Below are 18792 nucleotides of genomic sequence, written 5' to 3'. Positions count from 1 at the left end.
TATGTTCGCTTAGAAAAATGTTCCAGATGAAAGGTATTTACTCAATAAAGAAGCCATTGTCAAAATAAAAGCATATTTGTATTGCTGTAGAAAAAAAATATCCTAATAAATAAAGTTGAATTTTGTTAAAAAAAATGAGCAAATTTAATAGCCAACATGCTATACTTCATATATCTAGCATCTACATTCAGGACTTGTATCTTAAGCAGATCACATTTAAACACACATAGCTTCGAAATAGGCTGAAAAAAATACTTGATACTATATATGGTGAAGAAAAATTATGAGCATGAACTTGGATGATTGTATGGGTACCACAAGAATTTAACAACTATAAATAAAAAACATAATAATAGTAGGTCATGTAATTGGACCCAATGAAATCTATTATTTGAAACGTATCAAGTTGTGGCAATAGTTGAAGCTGAGTTCGTCCAAAACTAAGCTGAACTATATTGAGCTCGATATAGGAGAGTTAGGAATAAGTTGCTCAAAAACTTAAACCCATAATCATGACAAATCAAGATAGAAATCACAGAAGTAAAAGATACAAACAGAATGTTGATGGTGCAAATATTGCTATTGCATTCGTTCATAAGCCTACACATATATTTCCCATCTCACTTTGAGGCCATCCTTTAACATAAAGAACGAAAGCTTAAATTAGGTTATATTGCATTTTTATTTCTAGATATATTTCTAAAACTAAATATACAACTTTGGATTTCTTTTAAATTGTAATAGTGTATTTATGCATATAAGTATATTCATGTATAATTTTATAGATATCTCTTTCGCAGAGACTTACAAAATATTTCTCTTCGGGGATATTAAAGTAAATTTGTTTCGGAAAAATTTGTATTAAAATATATAAAAGAAAAATTTTTAAAACTTCATCGTTATATTAGCGATTTCCTTTCGTGTATGAAATTAAATTATCAATAAAAGTAGGATTTTATAAAAATGTAAAAGGATTTCAAATAAAAACCTTCGAGTTTTCATTTTGTATCAAATGTTTTGTTTTTAATCGTAAAAAATAAAATAGTTTGTCATTTTGAATGTTCGTATTACGGTTTTGTTTAAAAATTAATTGCTTTGTTTTTTTTTAATTAAAATTTTTAATATTTTTCTTACTCTTCTAAATGCTTTTGTTTTATATTTTATACGTATGATATTTTATTATTATTTTATATTTGTTATAAAACTGAAAACGGTGCTTACATAAGCTAATATCACTATTTCTACCAGCAACTTTTTTATTTCCTTTAATTTATTATATTAAAAATATTTCATTGTTTTTAAGTAGATTTAATAAAAAAAAAAATATTGTGAAAAGCGATGGAAAATAGAAAAAATTATTTACGATTTTTTTCAGTTAAAAAAAATTGAATTAATTAAAAAAGTTTTTTTTAGTAATTAATTTGGCAACCTTTAGAAGGAAATAATATTGCACATAAACTAAATATATAAAAATTAGCTTTAACAGATTCTTTGGCACATAAACTTAACTAATATTGCACTTAGAAAATGATACGAATCGATCTGGCAACCATTGCTCAACAGGGACTAAGACTTCTCCAAGGACTTTAAGCGAAATATTTTAGAAATTAATTAATTAACTAATGAAAATTAAGCATCATTATGTTATTTGATAAGACACGCAATTTCTAAACTGAATAAAAAACAAAATTTAATTATATTGTTTGTATAAGACATAGTAATGGGCGTAACCATGAGAGTTCATGCTCCAAATCCTTCTTAACTGTATGCCTAAAACAATATTTTATTAAAATAAATGAATGAATCCCAAGAATGGTGTTAACCTAAAAAGCGAAGTTATGGCATATGTTAGATGATTTTGAATGTTAGAGTCCTAACTGATCTGATGTGATGAACTAAGGAGCGAAGGTATGGCTTGGATTAGATAAATTTGAATTTGAAAAATCTATGTCCCATTCTAGAAATATCCATAGACATTGTGGCTATATAGTGCTCAGGTAATGGAAAATATATATTAGCATCAGTTTAGTTACATTGCTACTGGAACTTCACACTACTTTGAACATAAGTTCCAAGACAACATATATAAAATGTGTCGAATATTTAGTCGTATCCTAAATTTACTATTGATAGCAATTATCTAAATATATTTTATGAAAAATTTATTTTCAAATCTTTCAAATCTATTTATTATTATTATGTTGAGGCTAATTGAGTCAATGCATTTGAGCACTTTACTCTGTATTAACAGCGAGGTTTCTTTATAACCCTTATCTATGCCTTGACTGGATTATGTTTATCACTTCATCAGACTAAGCAATAATTGACAGCAAATTAACAAAACTCTCGGTTGAAACATACAAGTCAAGTACAACTTTGGGTCAGCTATATAATTAACACTTACTCTGACTCTAATACTGAAACTGTACCCTGAAATTTGGCGGAACATAAGTCCAACCCTTGGTACTTGTAGACTCAAAAAATTATTTTATTACAAATAATTATACATAAGATTAAATTTTAAAAGACCACTGATGATGTGTATTTGGCAATACTCGAAACAATTGTATGGTCAAATCAGTTAAATAAAAATAATAAAATTTTGTTGTTACAATTCACCACTGTTCGAAAAACCTTCTCAATAAATTAGAGAATGATATTTCAGTGTACAATTCTGGTTCCGATATTTCAACTTTTTAATATAATCCAAACATATGACTAATCTAACTTCTAGTTCTAATAGTTTGAATTATTTATGCAAATTTAAGTGTTCTTATTTGCTGAATATAGTAATTACTTTATTATTATGAAAACAGTCCTAAGTTTCTTAAGAGAACCATCTCATCTTATCTGAGAATCAAAACATCATAAGAGAACGACTTGATCTTCTTTTAGGATCTGAACTTCTTAAGAGAACAACTTAATCTTATTTGAGACCCTAAACTTCTTTTAAGATTAACATCATCTTATCTGAGAGCAACATGATCCTATCTTAGATATTAAGCTGCTTAAGAGAACAGCCTGATCTTATTTGAGATCTTAAGTTCTTAATTAAATAGCCTGATTTTATCTGAGACTCTTAATTTCTTATAAGAATAACATGATCTTATCTGAAATTCTTTTCTTAAGACAGGCTCCTCTTATCTAAGAAGGAAGACTTTAAGCTTTCTGGACGCTCGTAATTGATACATGAATGTAAATTGAAAAGTATGTAGGGAGAGAAGAAGAGAGAGGGAGGGAAAGGTTGAGGGGAAAGAGAGAGGAAAAGGTTGAAGAAAAGCCAGAAGAAAGGAGGGATGGACATAGATAGAGCACTCCTTTTCTTAAGACAGGCTCCTCTTATCTAAGAAGGAAGACTTTAAGCTTTCTGGACGCTCGTAATTGATACATGAATGTAAATTGAAAAGTATGTAGGGAGAGAAGAAGAGTGAGGGAAGGAAAGGTTGAGGGGAAAGAGAGAGGAAAAGATTGAAGAAAAGCCAGAAGAAAGGAGGGATGGACATAGATAGAGCACTCCAGTTCTTTACGGCTCCATAAATCTATGAAATAAAGAGATTATTTTATTCTTGTCTTTCGAAACATTTTTTCTTCAAGACAACATTCCATTTCATATAGACAGAATGAGATATCAACTCTATATAATCAACAAATTATAAGATTTTTACAATATTTTCTTTCATTAAATCAAAATATTTTCTTCGCCAAGACGGCATATACATCATGAAATATTTTTCAACTAATTTTGTTAATTTTGCTTAAAATTGACAGTCGTATTTCCTTCATATTGCCATATTCGGAAAGATATAATGTCATTGAGTATTAGGAGAGCTTAAAGTACAGTTATAAGTATAGTCCTCTAATAAATGTTTTACAATGGTTACCATAAATAAAATATACTATAATTGATTGAAGAACTACATGAATGATCCTCAATATAATTTTTCCATAAGTAATTAAGTGTTAAGCTCTTAGAGCAGCGATTTAAAGTATTACGAATGCATTTTTTGGTTTAATTTTTTTCGTTAAAATTATGTAAAATTAATCAACAAATCTTATGATATTTAAGCTTAAGTCTAAATTAGTGTCTTTATATGAAATTTAAATATATGCGATGATGTACGAGTATTTGATACGAGTACGTAACATATACCTCAGTATTATTATAGTAAACATAGCAGTAGAGTTGGATGATAATATATCGTCAGATTAGTTTACTAAATTAGTATTTTAAGTTTTGCTTTGCGTATAATTAAAAAGAAATTAGAATTGCATAAACATTTGTTTTTTTTTCTTTTTTTGTTGTAAATTAATTAAATACTAAATTGCAGCACAACTGCAGGAGCGCACTTTAAGGATATTCCATCATAAGAGTGCATTTCGCTTATAATAGCTAAGGATTACAATAATGAGTTTATTATGTTCATAAATGGTTAAGTAGAGATTTGTGTTATATGTTGTGATATTGTCTGGAAGTTCACTACTGTTTTTTTTTTGCTTCTTACTTTTTTTACTAATATTAATATAGTCTTGCTTTGCTGTTGTAAGAATTAAGTTTTTGTCTTATTGTTTTATATTGTTTTAAAGCAATTGCGCTATGACTGGTTCTATTAAGCACATGTGTTCGGCACCGCGTACTGGCAAGCGATTTAAGCAGAAGTGTCTTATCATATCGGGGACTGTCTCGAAGGGGCGACTAAATTGACCAAGTATATACTGTCCATTTTCGTTGCGTTGAATTCGCATATGCATAAAGCCTTTAGCACCTCTGAAAGTGAATATGATGCACTCAATGATTAAAAATATTTTTTTCTATATTACATTTAGATACTTACTTTAGTGAGAGCGAATAATCTTGTTTGGTTGATTCGCAATTACGCACCAGAAAGCTACCTTCATTTAGAGGCCGCAAAGTAGTTTCAGCTTCGATGCGAGTTATCGCTCCATGATACCAACTAAATTTATGTAATAATGATAATTATTGCTAAAACGTATTATGAACATTGTGAATTACCCTTGACGTTCGAGCGGTATTGATACATCTATTAGATCTACAGCTGTTGACTGTGATAAGTTTAGGTTGAGTTCCTTTGTGGAGGAAAGGCCACGTAAGTCCAAGCTGCCAAATTTATTCACCTGACGTGGTTCATTTAAATTTAATGTGAGATTCTGACGAAAGATGACGTTATCTGAAAGGAATATAAAAGAAATATTAAGATTATTTAAATGAAAATAAAGATAGCAAGAAATAAGTAAGATTTGCTTTGTTTAAACTTATAGATTCTTTACACAAAGTTATGAAAAATTGAATTATTAAAGTTTTAAGGTAAAAATAACAATTGGTGTCTCTATTTTAAGAGACAGAAGGTTAACAGAAGTTATAAGAGTAGAAGGTTAATGATTATGGTTATAGTTCCATTCTAAATTTTTACGGTCTTACTCAAAATAATATTAACTACATCACTGTCTTTTTCAATTTCGACAGGAAGTTTGATATCGATTTTTCATTTAGCAACAAATGGCTGTCGGGAGAGCTTTTGCAAGAAAAGGGTTGAACCATATAAAGTGATCGCTCAAAAATAGGTTGCGGTGTAGGCAGTGGATTTTTTCGGAGGGAGTGAATAAATACATATATTATAGTCATCCTGGTCACTTCAGGTAGAAGAAAACGCTATTAGTAAAGCGATCACTTCCTATTATTCCTTCCTATTATTATAGGAATGAAATATATTGACAAGATATTATTCTATTATTGAATAGGAATATATATAGATTATCAGATGTTCAGCTTGTTTCTAAGTCCCTGAATATTGAATGCAAAGTTCCGTAATAAAAACTATATTTAAATTTGTTTTTTGGCAGATACTCAAGGAGAAACCTTTGAAAAATGAAGTAGTAATAGTTTGAAAACCTCAGAGATGTATGAGCAGTACTATATCTTAATTGTTTTCATATATCAAAACGTACAAACAGATGCAGTAGAATTTGTATTATTAATTAATTTTTAATATTCTTGGAAAATTATGTGCCCTCATCACATTCGTTAGGTTCCTTTAATTTCTTAATGGCACATAAATTTAAAACTCTTCGTATTATTACGAAGAGATACTTTGAAGTCTTAATTTACACATAAGGATTTTATAATACCAGATATAGAATAGGATTAATATACGAGCAATTATGGATATTGGATTTTATAATACCAAATATAGAATTGGATTAATATACGAGAGATTATTGGATTATGGATAAAAAGCTACTATGAATATTAATTTGAAATTGTTTCATCATCAAGACACACATTTTGAGGCATCGTTAAAAGAAGAATGTCAAGAGGAATTATTGTGGGAAATGTAGAAAGAATTTAATAGGTGTTCGTTTTTGATTTTTCTTATTCTCCACTCCAAAATCTAATATTTTTTCTCTAAAACAATCATGGAATAGTAATAATCTTGAACAAGACTGCTAGACATAATATGTGTATTCGTAGAAAAAATTTTGCTCGGTATCTTCGTTATGCCAAGGACTTAAATTAGGGTTATGTGAAGAGATAACATCACTAAGAATAGAAATGTTTACAAAACTAAACTTCCAAATAATTAAATTTATAAAAATCCAATAAATTTTTATGAGTTTTCTAATATAACAAAATCATTTACTGTTGTTGTTTTCTTTGCTACTATGACAGAATTTGGAAACTTTCTCAATATCAACACTTCATCTCTATCCCTTAAATGAATTCATAAACTGTTGTCTAGTTAATCCCTTTGTTGACTTGAGCTTACACATCCATTAATCATCAATAACATTTGTGCCTAATTCGTTCAATAAATGCGAATGCGACAAGTAACATATGCGTAGCTTTGTTTGGCAGAGTTCAAACATTCCCTCGTACTCGTATCTATGGTTCGCAAATTCTTATCATAGGCATATTGTGCGGAGCAGCAATTCCATGGTTTGGGGTTAATTAAAAAGTTTCGAATGCCCGAGCTTTGACCATTGTTAGAATGTTTAATTTATGGTTTTATGTGCGTTCCAATATTCTATAACTTTTCACTGCAACAGCAAAAATCGTTTGGATGACAGTCTGAGTGTGGGGTTGCTCATTGTATTCAGCTTGCGGTTGCAATGGCTTTTCGTGCAAAAACTGATTTTATGTTGATTTAGCTTGTTTTCACAAAAATAATTTTCTTTACCCTTCACATAGTATATTGCTTTATATCACAACCCAGAACGGTTATAGTTTAAATTGATGGACATGAATGCATTTGCGGACAGTTTATTCCGAAAATGAGCTTCCGTAAGCTGCAGTGTGTTTTAATGGATATAAAATGTGCACTTACCTAACTTCATGGCGGCTTTGTTGTCATCACGCATTGAATGGCTGGACGATGCTTGAGATATGCCACTCGACTCAGTGCTGTGTACCATGAGATTATTTATTTCCGTTTGATTGGCACGTAGTCGGCGTCGTAACTTCGGCATGTCAAAGGGTAGATCACCTAAATCCACAGAAGTTGCACTACCAGAAGTGCAAGCATCCTGCATATATATTAGACAAATTAAACAAATTTTTAAATGAAAATAAATATTTATGTGTTACTCACCTGCTGTAATGTTTTTCTGCGTCTTAACTTTGGCATATCGAATGGAAGATCACGTAAATCTTGTGGTAGCCCAACACTATTGCTCATTCCCCCGACTGCGCTCATGCCACTATCGTTGGTTTTATCGGAAGGTGGAAAATTTAATTTTGGCAACGTAAACTTTTGAAAACCAATGGCAGATTTTCCATCCTCACGTGAGTGCAAAGATATGCCACTATCCGAACCAAGCATTTCATCAGTTAAGTGCAATAATGTTTTATTTGCTGGTGCTCTTCTCTTCTTGAGTGCATCAATTTGTAATTGTGGTATAGTGCGTGCCATATCCACATTTGCTGCTAATACATGTGTTTGTTGTTGTTGTTGTAGTTGCTGTTGTTGTTGCTGCTGGACTGCATCTTCAGGCGTTGTGTTTTGTGTTTTATTCTGTTCTGATAGTTCTGATGCCGGCTCTTGTGATGATTTGTCTGAAATCGGACTTAGGATATGCAATTTGGAATGAATGACAACTGGCGCTCGTAATGGGAATGCGACGCTCGAGCTGCCAGATTCAGAGCTATGTGAACTCAACGATGTTGAGTGCCTTGACTCTGAGCTGGAAGTACTGCGATTGCCTTCGCTGGTGCTCGAACGCAACGATTCCATGCTGCCACCACTACTCGATGTGGCAATGCTTTCGGTCGAGGAGTAATTATGCTGCCTTCGACCGCCATTTCCTACATGGTGGTGGTGGGAAGCGTGGCTTTTACGTAACTCCAGCACTCGTCCAGACTCGAGCACAAATGAACGTGGCCTGTCACGAGTTCTGGAGTTGCTTGTCGATTGAAGATGTAAATGATGTGATGTGCTTGATGGTGGATTCACATAAGCGCTATCTGTAAGGCTGTTCTCATTACTGGTGCCGATTGAAGAGCCCAGAGCATGTTGTTGACGTAGTGTTGTTTGTATTGGAAGACGTAAATCGCGTAATCTAGGATGGGCTGGATTGGAAGATGGTAGATTTGGTGCACTCTTAATGCTATTCATAAAAAATCGATCATGCTTTCCCGGAAATTTTATAGGCAGCGGTGCTGTAGATGGTGGCGATGGTGTATAACCACGCATTGGCAGTTGTGATGAGGATGTGCATGTAGTGGTTGTATTGTTTTGTTGATCCACATTTTGCTCATGTATATGAGCATTGGCCAAATCATTAGAAAGTCCGGCGATATTGTTCTTATCAGCTGTACAAGAATTGTTAGTAGTTACACAAGTTACGGTTAGTGGTGAACCACTGCTGCTACCGTTGCCGGAGTTAGTAGCTTGTTCTTGTAGAGCTTGGTTTTTTGAGTTTTTTAAACGTTTACCTTCTAGACGACTTTTACTGTGCGATGATTTTGTTGTGCGCACTTCTTTTGTGGGTAAATTATTGCCATTATTTAATTGTATGAGTACTGAGTGATTAGTTATACGATCGACTTCGTCTAAATCATCATCTGACTTAGCTATTTTGCAATCAAAAGCAGTTTCATAAATTTGACGAGTGCGACCTGACATCTCGTCGTCGTCTTCGTTTAAACAGTTATCGGATTGATTATCGAGAACACTGCGAGAGTTTGCTGTACTCAATTGTTTATTGTCCGGTGAGCAGTCTTCACATTCATGCACGCCTTGTGGATGTACATAAAAAATACTACGTGGTCGAAAATAATCATCTATATCATCGCCAATAGTGGGTGCAACGCATGCACATACTGCAGGTCCTAGCAGTCTATGTGGCGGCATGGACAATAAATCTTCCTCAAATGGCACGCAATTAGAGTTTTCGTTATCGTGATTACAATCAATGGGAGCACCACTAGTGTTAACGGCGGTATTTAATGGTTGTACGTTACAAGTTTTACGTACTAATGCTAAGGCTTTAGCATGCCACTCACGACGCTTCTGACACTCACTGCAGTCCGATTCTTCTGATGTAGATGTTGAGGGAGACTCGCAGCGTATAATATGAACACCGTCTTCAGTGAAGGAATAACGTTTAGGAGTGTCGTTAGCAGCTAATATGGTACTGTTTGTTGGTTCGGTTTCTTCGAATTCGTCGTCTTCTTCGGCACGTTCTTCGCGTTCGGGTACGTCGAGACTGGTACTCTTACGATAAACACCAATATTAACAGGCGGTTGTGTTAATTGCGGTGGTTCAGAAACAGTAGATTGCCGACTTTTGTTTTTAGTTTCTTTGTCAGTGACACTAGACGCAGTTTCTTTCGACTTCAATAAATCGGAATAATAATATGGCGACGGATTACGTTTACTAGTTTCAGTAGGTGCAACAGCTAGTTTGCGTGGACTGCGGTGCGATTGTGGTGGCAATGGGCGTACTAGATCATCCGATATACTATCAGGTGAATTAAGTTCAGGAACTTTTATGGAATGGTTATCGTCTTCATCATCTGATGATTTTGGTGCAGATGAATCTGAAAGTAAAATCGATTTGAGAAAATAAGATAATTAGATTTTATTTTACATAAAATTTAAATTAAGTGGTTAAGCCTGAAGCTGAAGTGTGAAATTGATTTAAGAGGTTCATTTCACGCCAGAATGCTTAGCGGCGTATTGTGAAATAGAATAAGCGCAAAAAGGACTTGCGACAAATTAAAGTAATTACATTCCATCGCTCCTTGTAGTCCTTAACCGCGTTTGCTTTACTGCAGTATGCAAATAACAAAAAGCAAAAGTGTTGATTCGCCACTGAAGTTGTTTGCAAACTTTCTATTCGCTATTTTATTTATTAGTTGCTGCAATCTTAAAAAGTTTTAAGAATAAAGTAAATTCCATTTTGGAATTTAAAATTAGTTCTGTTCGTTACGAAGTGCTTTTGCTATCCTCAACAGATCACTCCATCACTCAACAGTGAGGTCTAGCAAAAAATCGTCTTTATTGCTTGAAATTGTTTATGAATGCAGAAGGGCATATGAACGATATAAAAAACTACACACGTGCGGCTAATTGCCCCCAAAAAGGGCTTGAGCTTGGATTTTTTTAACAACCCTGCTTTAATGAAACCCCCATTTGCTTTTCTGCAAAGCAATTTGGCTTCGAGTGGCGATTAGTACCTCGCTATGGTGCCCACTTACCTGAACTATAATTGCTCCGCTTATCTTTTTGGAAACCCTTGGGTTTTACTGGCAATTGCAATTGTTGCTGTGGTGTTGGTGTTGGCGGTTCCTGCTGTTGTTGTTGTTGCTGTTGCTGTTGCTGCTGTTGTTGCTGCAGCTGTTGTAGCTGTAAAAGCTGATTTTTATGTGAAGCGCGTCTTTTACCTTTTTTATGATGGACTTTTTTATGACGTTTCGTATCTTTCGGATCCGAATAGCCTTCGATAATTTTTACCGATGCTTGCTTAATAGTATTCGGTAAGGGCGGATGTGGTAGACGATGTTGATTTCGTTGATTTTGCGATTTTAATTGTGTTGTTAAATGTTGCTGTTGCTGTTGCTGTTGTTGCTTATGGTGCTTATTTTGATGTTGTAAATGATGTTGTTGCAATGTTGTTGCATGCTTTTGTTGCTGATGAAATTGTGGTTGCTGTAAAGTGTGGTGTTGTTGTTGGATTGGAAGTGTATTGTTTGGTGGTAATATGTTAGCAACTGACACAATATTTAAAGTTGCATTCGCAGTTGGTAATGTAGATAAGGGAGCTGTTGCTGCTGCTGGAGGTGGTGGTGGTAGTGGACCTTGTTGATGTTGTGGCAATTGTTGTTGCTGCTGCTGCTGTTGTTGCTGTTGCTGTTGTTGATGATGTTGATATTGGTTTTGCTGTTGTTGGGCTTCAGCAAAAGCAATCTGAAAAATTGAATTAAAATTAAAATAAAAATCTTTCATTGCTTCATGTTCTAATTAAATTTTTTTCTAACTCAATTATAACGAGGTAACCAAGCAATTATTTTTTGCTGTTGCCCTGAATTAAATTTAAATGTTTTCAGGCAATTTTTTATAAAAAAAAAATACAATATTATGCTACTTTTCCAAAAGAAGAGAATTCATTTGTAAAACGAGACGCCAAATGGAAAAAAATTAAGGATTTCACACTTTGTGTACAGTTGAATGAAAATATTGCCGCTGGCAACGCTTTAATGTGTCGCTCCCGTTCTTTCGATTGCAGTGTAAACTTGCCAACTCGTAGCAAAAAGTTCGAATAAAATTTTGATTTCATCCTGGCTGTGCTGGTACCAAACAAATTTTGTAAATTATGCCTTCTTGTAGAGTCTCGATTCCTTTGCCAGTTCTCATTGCTATTAAATAGCACAAAATAATTTTTGTTAATATATGCGAGGAATGAGGGGAGAATATTAACAAAATGAAGTTAGGCAAGAACACTTTAACATTTACGGTAATTAAAATTATGCTTTGCATGTCACTTGCTTAATTAAGTAAAATGTTACGAACGTAAAATTGAGTATCGCCTGAAGATAAATTTTTAAAATATTCACTTTTTTAGAAGAAATATTACTCGTTATGTATGTGTATGTAGCTTTATATTTCAGATACATGACGTTATCCAGTTACATGGCATTAATATTACAGAAAGAAATAATTTAGAAGGTGAGAAACTTATTAGGACAGGTGCAAAATGCGTTTAGAGTATATAAAATAAAGGAAATATTGAATGTCTTGTTAGATATGGGCTTTGTAGTATTAAAAGAGATCAATATTTTATGCCGAAGTTGACATGACACTGAAAGATGGAATAGGCTCTATAATGTACTATTAGGAAATCTGTCAGGAAGTTACAGTAGCTTAGTAATATTATCTGTTTAAACCTGAGTGGAATGATAATAACAAACTAAATTGTCAAATCATAAGTATTCTGGACAATTGTTAAGACACAGTATTACATCTCTTGCAGAACGAAAGACAATGAATTTTACAAACAAATGCCAGATTTCAAATCAAATATATTCATCACGTTAAAAATATTGCCAGATTAAGAAAAACAACGTGTAATCTGCCGGGGTTGGGTTGGGTTAAGAGGCGACGCAATTTTTTTGAATGATATGTTTATTATAAGTTTGTCAACTACGATTATAGTTTACTGTCTGTGAGTAGGGGGAAAAGTATATAATTATTATATTACATAAGCTCTCTAACGAATTTCTTCAAAAGAATAAAGGAAAGGAAAGGAAACTAAATTCCAGCTCAAGTGTCAGTGTGCATTGTTCACTAAGTCAAAAACCGTGCTAGATATAAAATGAACTATCTCACGAACTTTAAAGCAGTGTAATACTATTGACTGTCTAATGGTATGAATATATTCCTTTTAAAAATTTTATCCAATCCTAGCAGAACTATAGGTTTCTTAATAAATGACCAGGAAAATAAAAAGATTTATTCAGTCCTTTCAAAAAAATGCCACTATCTACACATCCGCCTACTTTTAGACCACTAGCAAAATATGGTGGTGATATAATCATTAACAAATGGTTAGGTGCTTTTTTAATGAGGGACCTCCAGGTGTCTAAAAGAAGACGTGACATTAATTTAACATTAACCAATCAAAGTTAAGAATGCGACAGATGTAATCAATATGTTTTGAAGTAGAAATGAAAAGATTTGAAATGGTGCTGTGACCGTAGCCACCGCATGAAGATGTGTTACTCAACGTTTTATCAATATAGAGTTCAGCCTAATGCTGCACTCTGTTGAAGTAACATATAATACGAAGATTTGTCTAAGGATTTCCGTCATACTATGATGCTTTACAACAGTATATAAATTTGTCTTTCTCCATAAATTGCAGAACAGAATCTCGTAAAGTAGTTACAGAAAAAGTAGGAACCCTCTGCTATCTGGTTAAACTCGGTTATTGGTAATAACTTAATTTATTTTTTTTCTAACTCAAATAATACTCTAATTCAGTTACACTAGGCTGTATCGATTAAAAAAACCTGATACAAATGTAAAGCCACTTGATGACGATATATAAATATCAAGATGGGAAGTTAATACGGTTGACGTGGAGACAATAAAGTTGTTGTCAAATTTCTTTATGATTAATTTGTCATTATACCACATAAAAATCTATTTTACATATAATGAAATAAAACAATATATTTTGACATGTAATATGCTACTTTCCTCGTCAATCAATGAAGTAATGAATATGATAAGAAGTGCAGACAGTTTACATATCATATGTCCTTTCGTCTGCAATGTCAGTTTCAGTTTTACGTAAATACCTTTCTCTCTTGCTATTGTCAGAAAAGCGCAACACATATAAAGCCTTTTAATAAAAGCCTACTCGAACGTGCAACATTAATATAAGCAACACAATGGGAAGCATTCTTATTATCATCATTATTAACATCATTATGATAAAACTTCGTCAATAACAGCAGGAGAGCAACAAGAAAAAGAACACTAAAAACCATTCTTAGTAGCATCATCATCATCAGAATCAGCATCAGCGTCAGCATCATCACCATAGCCATCGTCATCGTCGTGCACTGTTAAGTCAAAAACTTAAACAAATGTGCTACCAAAGCAACCAAAAGTATGGAAGCAAAAAAACAATGATACCAATAACAAAACATAACAAGAAAGCGACTAAACAGTCGAGATAGACCAACCGACCGACTGTGTACCATGTTTTAATATTCAACCAACCGCAGCACGAGAGCTTCATAATTTATAGCATTTCTTTGGTTGGGGTTTTGAATACTTTGCACTACATTTATAAACACTCACCTCCCCACCGGGTGAAGCAAATATGGCGTCACCCACCGTTAGTGGGTTAGTGAGGGGGTGCATGTTGTGTATATGCACAAAAGCGAGAACAACTCCAATGGCAAACAACAACAGTAAACAGTAACAACATTTTTGCACCGCTGCCAACACAACTGAATTTTGTACTCGAAATGAGTTCCGCAAATGGTGACAATGACGAGTTAAAGCAAAATAAATACAACAGCTCACGTATGTGAAGTGCTGGAATAAAGCACATAAGGCACATAAGGCCCTCACACAAATACAGTTTAAGCAGAAATAAATAAAAATGACTGATGTACATTTTAAGCTTGAATTACTTAAAACGGGGCTTTGGTAAATGGCAACAAATGCAACGACAACATATGTGCTCTCACCTTGGCGTGCCCTACCCCGCGTATCAGGGACTGTGATATTATTTAAGCATTGTTTTATTTTGCTCATTTTTTCTAATTATCCACTAAAAGAGTAATTTTTTCTTTTTTTTTTTTTTGTTTTGATTTACTACATTGAAATTGTTTTATAAAGTATTTTTTAATGATATGAAATTATGCACTAAAATATAAATTCATATTGTTGAGATATGCTCAACAAAAACATTTAAAGTATTATTAATACTGCTTGAGCGGAATTAAAAAAAATTTCAAATATTTTTAGAAATATATTAAAAACTTATACTGCATTTTTATATGAAGCGTATTTTTTGTTAGAGAATAATGCTTTTAATTCATCTTCTTCAAATTTTCTGGGATGACCAAAACGTTCTTTATCACTGATATCAAAATCTCCACTTTTGAATCGTTTAAACCACTTAACGCATAAAACATATATGGATTATGCTTTCAGGATTATTATAATTCAATTTTAATAAAAAAATGACATCATTTTAAGATGTAATTATCAAAACTAAACTATACATCCAATAGATATATTCTAATGCCAAGAGTTTTATTTACATATGTATTAATTCGATAAGTTATCATACTGAATTTTTTTGACAGTCTCCATTTAATGTTCGAAACGTTGGTTCCTAATCAAAGAAGAAAAACTTTTAAAAGATATGGGATTTATATTCTATATTTCATAAAAAAGTATTAAAAATAAATAAATAACATATCAACATTCTGACAAAATCACCACCACGTCAGATTCAAATGGCTTGCAAAACAAAACTGAATTGATAGTTCGAAAAAAACATCTGAGTCTGTTCAGATGAAAGATAAAAAGTTTAAATTGTATATATATTTTGTGTCTTTTACTGGGCAAAAGGTCTCGCTTTTCAAAACTTTTCACCCAAACTGTATAATGTTTCTTATAATATGTCATAAGTTCAGGATATATCTCTTTGATGAGTCTTTTTTTTAATGATACAATACTTTAGTCAAACCAATCGGGACAAACGACGTCCAACTACGAGGCTATTCTGTCAATACAGCCAACAAAATTCAAAATCATTCGCTTCAATAAGTGGTATCCCTGTTATATAAAAGAAATAAGAAAATCCACGTGGACTTTAGAATTCCCTTTTTCAAAGACGAGTTAAACAATACCAAGTGTAATCACATAAATATACTGGAAGAGCATCCCAAAAATAACTTCGCACACGCTTCCAATACTCTAATAATAAGTTGTTCCAACTTATTATAGAAAATTCGAAGAAATTGATATTAATAAATCATATAACGTGAAATGGTGGCATAAAAACAGTTTTATTATGTATTATAGTATTGTAAAGTCTCTAAATATAATTTATATACAAATGTCTTTAATAATTACTGTTAAGTGAGTGAGAAGTCTTGTAATTGATCAAGTTCTACGAGAAAGGGGGCTCCTAAAGTATTGAGTCGCTGCCGTGCAAGAGCTGAGCAAGAACAGAGTTGTTGAGATGCGCTTTCATCGTCTTCGTCACAGTTGCGTCAGGTATGATTGAAAGGGAGATTCAATCATTCAGCATGGATCCCTAGTCTACAGTGACCTCTAAGTAAACCTACCAAAAGACTATTATCTCTACAGGGCATCTCAATGCAAATATTGTATTTCCTTCTAGTGGAAAGTGGCCAGATTGCATACAGATGCCTGCATATTGTTGGGTCTTCCCATCTTTTATTAAAAATTTCAGCACAGAAAGAACTCAGTAACAATTTGCATGATTTCTTGCCTTAAAGTTTTATAAATATTACAAATAGCTTTGTAATTAACTAAATAAATCAACACCAGCTTGTTTTAATAAGACAAATTGATATATATTGCAGTTCTAATTATCGTCGGATATATGTAAACACATGAAGTTATCTTTGTATGCATAATTAAGCACGCTTGAGTAATTAATTATCATTATTGAAACAATGCACAATAAATATTTCCATTTGGGGAGCAGTTCATAATATATGTAATTGCATAGTTGCATTAAAAATTACAAGTTTGCACAAAATTGCAGTTGCTTAATGAGCAGAAATAAAATATATTGCTATTCATTAATATGTTTTAAGGATGGAAAGGGAGCAAAAACTGCTTTATAAATGCGACCGCAAACTGCACGAAATGTGCTTCTTTTGTCTGAATGTGAATATGCAGAAATATGAGTAGTGAATGTCTGTCTGCCGGAGTACGTGAACATTGATATTGCCTTCACCATACATTCACCGAATGTATTGTTAAAAATGACAAATAACATGAAATTAATGTTCGTATAAAAATAAATAACAAACATGAAATAGCAAACTGTCTCATCACCATCATTGCCAATAATGGTCACAAAATCAACAATACCCACAATAACAGCTGTAATGGAAGTGATATATGCAACGAGTCATCAGTATTGATAACCACAAAAACGTAATTACGAAATGTTTTACTACACATGGCACCCACACATACGACCACTTATAATTGTCAATATCATCACATTGAATGGCAAAGGACTTGAAAAGGATACTTTTGTAAAATATACGTTATGTCTACTTGAATATAACAGAAGGATTCCCATTAGTCGGTGTGTGGTTTTTACTAGGACATATCAAATTTCTACTCTTCTTCTTTTATTTATTTTTGTTTAGTTTTTATATAAAATATTATAGAATTGAAATCGTTCTACTGTATTTATTTAATTACAACCATCAATTGAGTTGCTTCTTAGTTTAAATAACCTTAGATACTTTTATTACAGACTTAACAGTCCAAGAAATTTATATACAAACATTAAAAATTACGAGTTCGTTTGAAAATTATGAAAAGCTGGGTGCTGCCAACAGGCAAGGTCTGGTACTCGAAGAGTTCAAACTCATACATAAATAATTAAAAGCACATCCTCTGTTGAGAGGTAAGTAAACTTGCAATCAACATAAAATGTGCTTCTCGTCGTAAAAGATACTTTCCGTCGTACTTGTGCAGTTGCAATTTTCAATGTAAATGGAAACTGGATTAGTGGACAGACGTACTTAACAGTGTTAGTCAAATTGACTAACATTGACAGGTGTTGAGAGATAAGTTTAAATTGAAGCATAAATCAACTAACTAAATAAACTGCTAGTAAAAATGTAGTAAATAACTCCAAGTTTCATTCTATCTTGATTGTGATTAAGGAGGTGGTATTTCACAGCTCGCAAAAATAAATAGTAAAAATAAATACGCAGGAGTTAAATTAATGCTTTCACTGAAGTTCAACAGAAATGAAAGTTAAACAGGTTTAAAGCTTACGAATAAAAATTATTTAAATTTTAATACTTTATTGTTTTTTGTAATATGGTCACCTTAATCTAAAAATATATTATAAGGTAACCTTATTATGGTTAATACTCATCTCTCTTAGTAGTAAGTGATAAAATGTAAATTTAGTCGTTAAGTACTCAGTGTAACAAGAACATTATAGTGGCGACGAGGAGAAAAAAAACAAAATCCAGTAAAAATGGCCACAGTGGAAAAAAATCAAATTTTGGGTAAATTACCTAGTTTTGACCACGAAAATGGTTCGTGGAGTATTTATAAGTCGAAGTTGCAGCAGTTCTTGATCTGCAACCAAGTGACAAACGAAATTCAAAAAAAAGCAATGCTGGTTACGTCATTGGAGGAGAGGAGTTTTATGCTGTTACAGAATCTATTGAGTCCAAAATTGGTGGACGCAGTAGAAGTCACTTATGAACAATGTGTAAAGGTATTGGAAGCACATTTCAAGCCAGTGACAATTGGTTTTGCTGAGAGGTGCAGATTTTATGGCGCCAGTAAACAGCAACAAGAATCGGTAAACGATTGGGCAATAAAACTGCGAAATTTAGCTACACAATGCAATTTCGGTGAACACCTTGAAATGGCGTTAAGAGATAAGTTTATAATGGGCCTTGAAAGAAGTATAGTCAAGGACAAGTTAATGTTAGAGTCAGTAGAAACATTAACTTTTGAAAAAGCGGTACAAATGGCGAAAGCAGCGGAATATAGCCAACAGCCGTTAGAAGCA

At 32.8% G+C, this 18792-nt stretch overlaps 1 protein-coding gene across 1 annotated transcript in view; it reads right to left on the bottom strand.

Moving 5' to 3' along the window:
* Positions 1-4088: 4088 nt before the first annotated feature.
* Positions 4089-18792, bottom strand: part of LOC119666739 — a 36633-nt gene continuing 21929 nt past the window's right edge. Inside the window, exons 5-10 of the mRNA XM_038076022.1 lie at positions 10715-11423; positions 7605-10054; positions 7341-7539; positions 5012-5186; positions 4833-4952; positions 4089-4765 (exon numbers count right to left, since the gene is read on the bottom strand). Coding sequence (XP_037931950.1) covers positions 4579-4765; positions 4833-4952; positions 5012-5186; positions 7341-7539; positions 7605-10054; positions 10715-11423 — 3840 coding nt within the window. The 3' untranslated portion in view covers positions 4089-4578. The remainder of the gene's footprint in view (positions 4766-4832; positions 4953-5011; positions 5187-7340; positions 7540-7604; positions 10055-10714; positions 11424-18792) is intronic.

Source organism: Teleopsis dalmanni, chromosome 1 (genome assembly GCF_002237135.1).
Source record: "Teleopsis dalmanni isolate 2A chromosome 1, ASM223713v2, whole genome shotgun sequence".
NCBI lineage: Eukaryota > Metazoa > Arthropoda > Insecta > Diptera > Diopsidae > Teleopsis > Teleopsis dalmanni.
The sequence above is the reverse complement of the archived record's forward strand: the minus strand, read 5'-3'. Positions and strand labels throughout refer to the sequence as shown.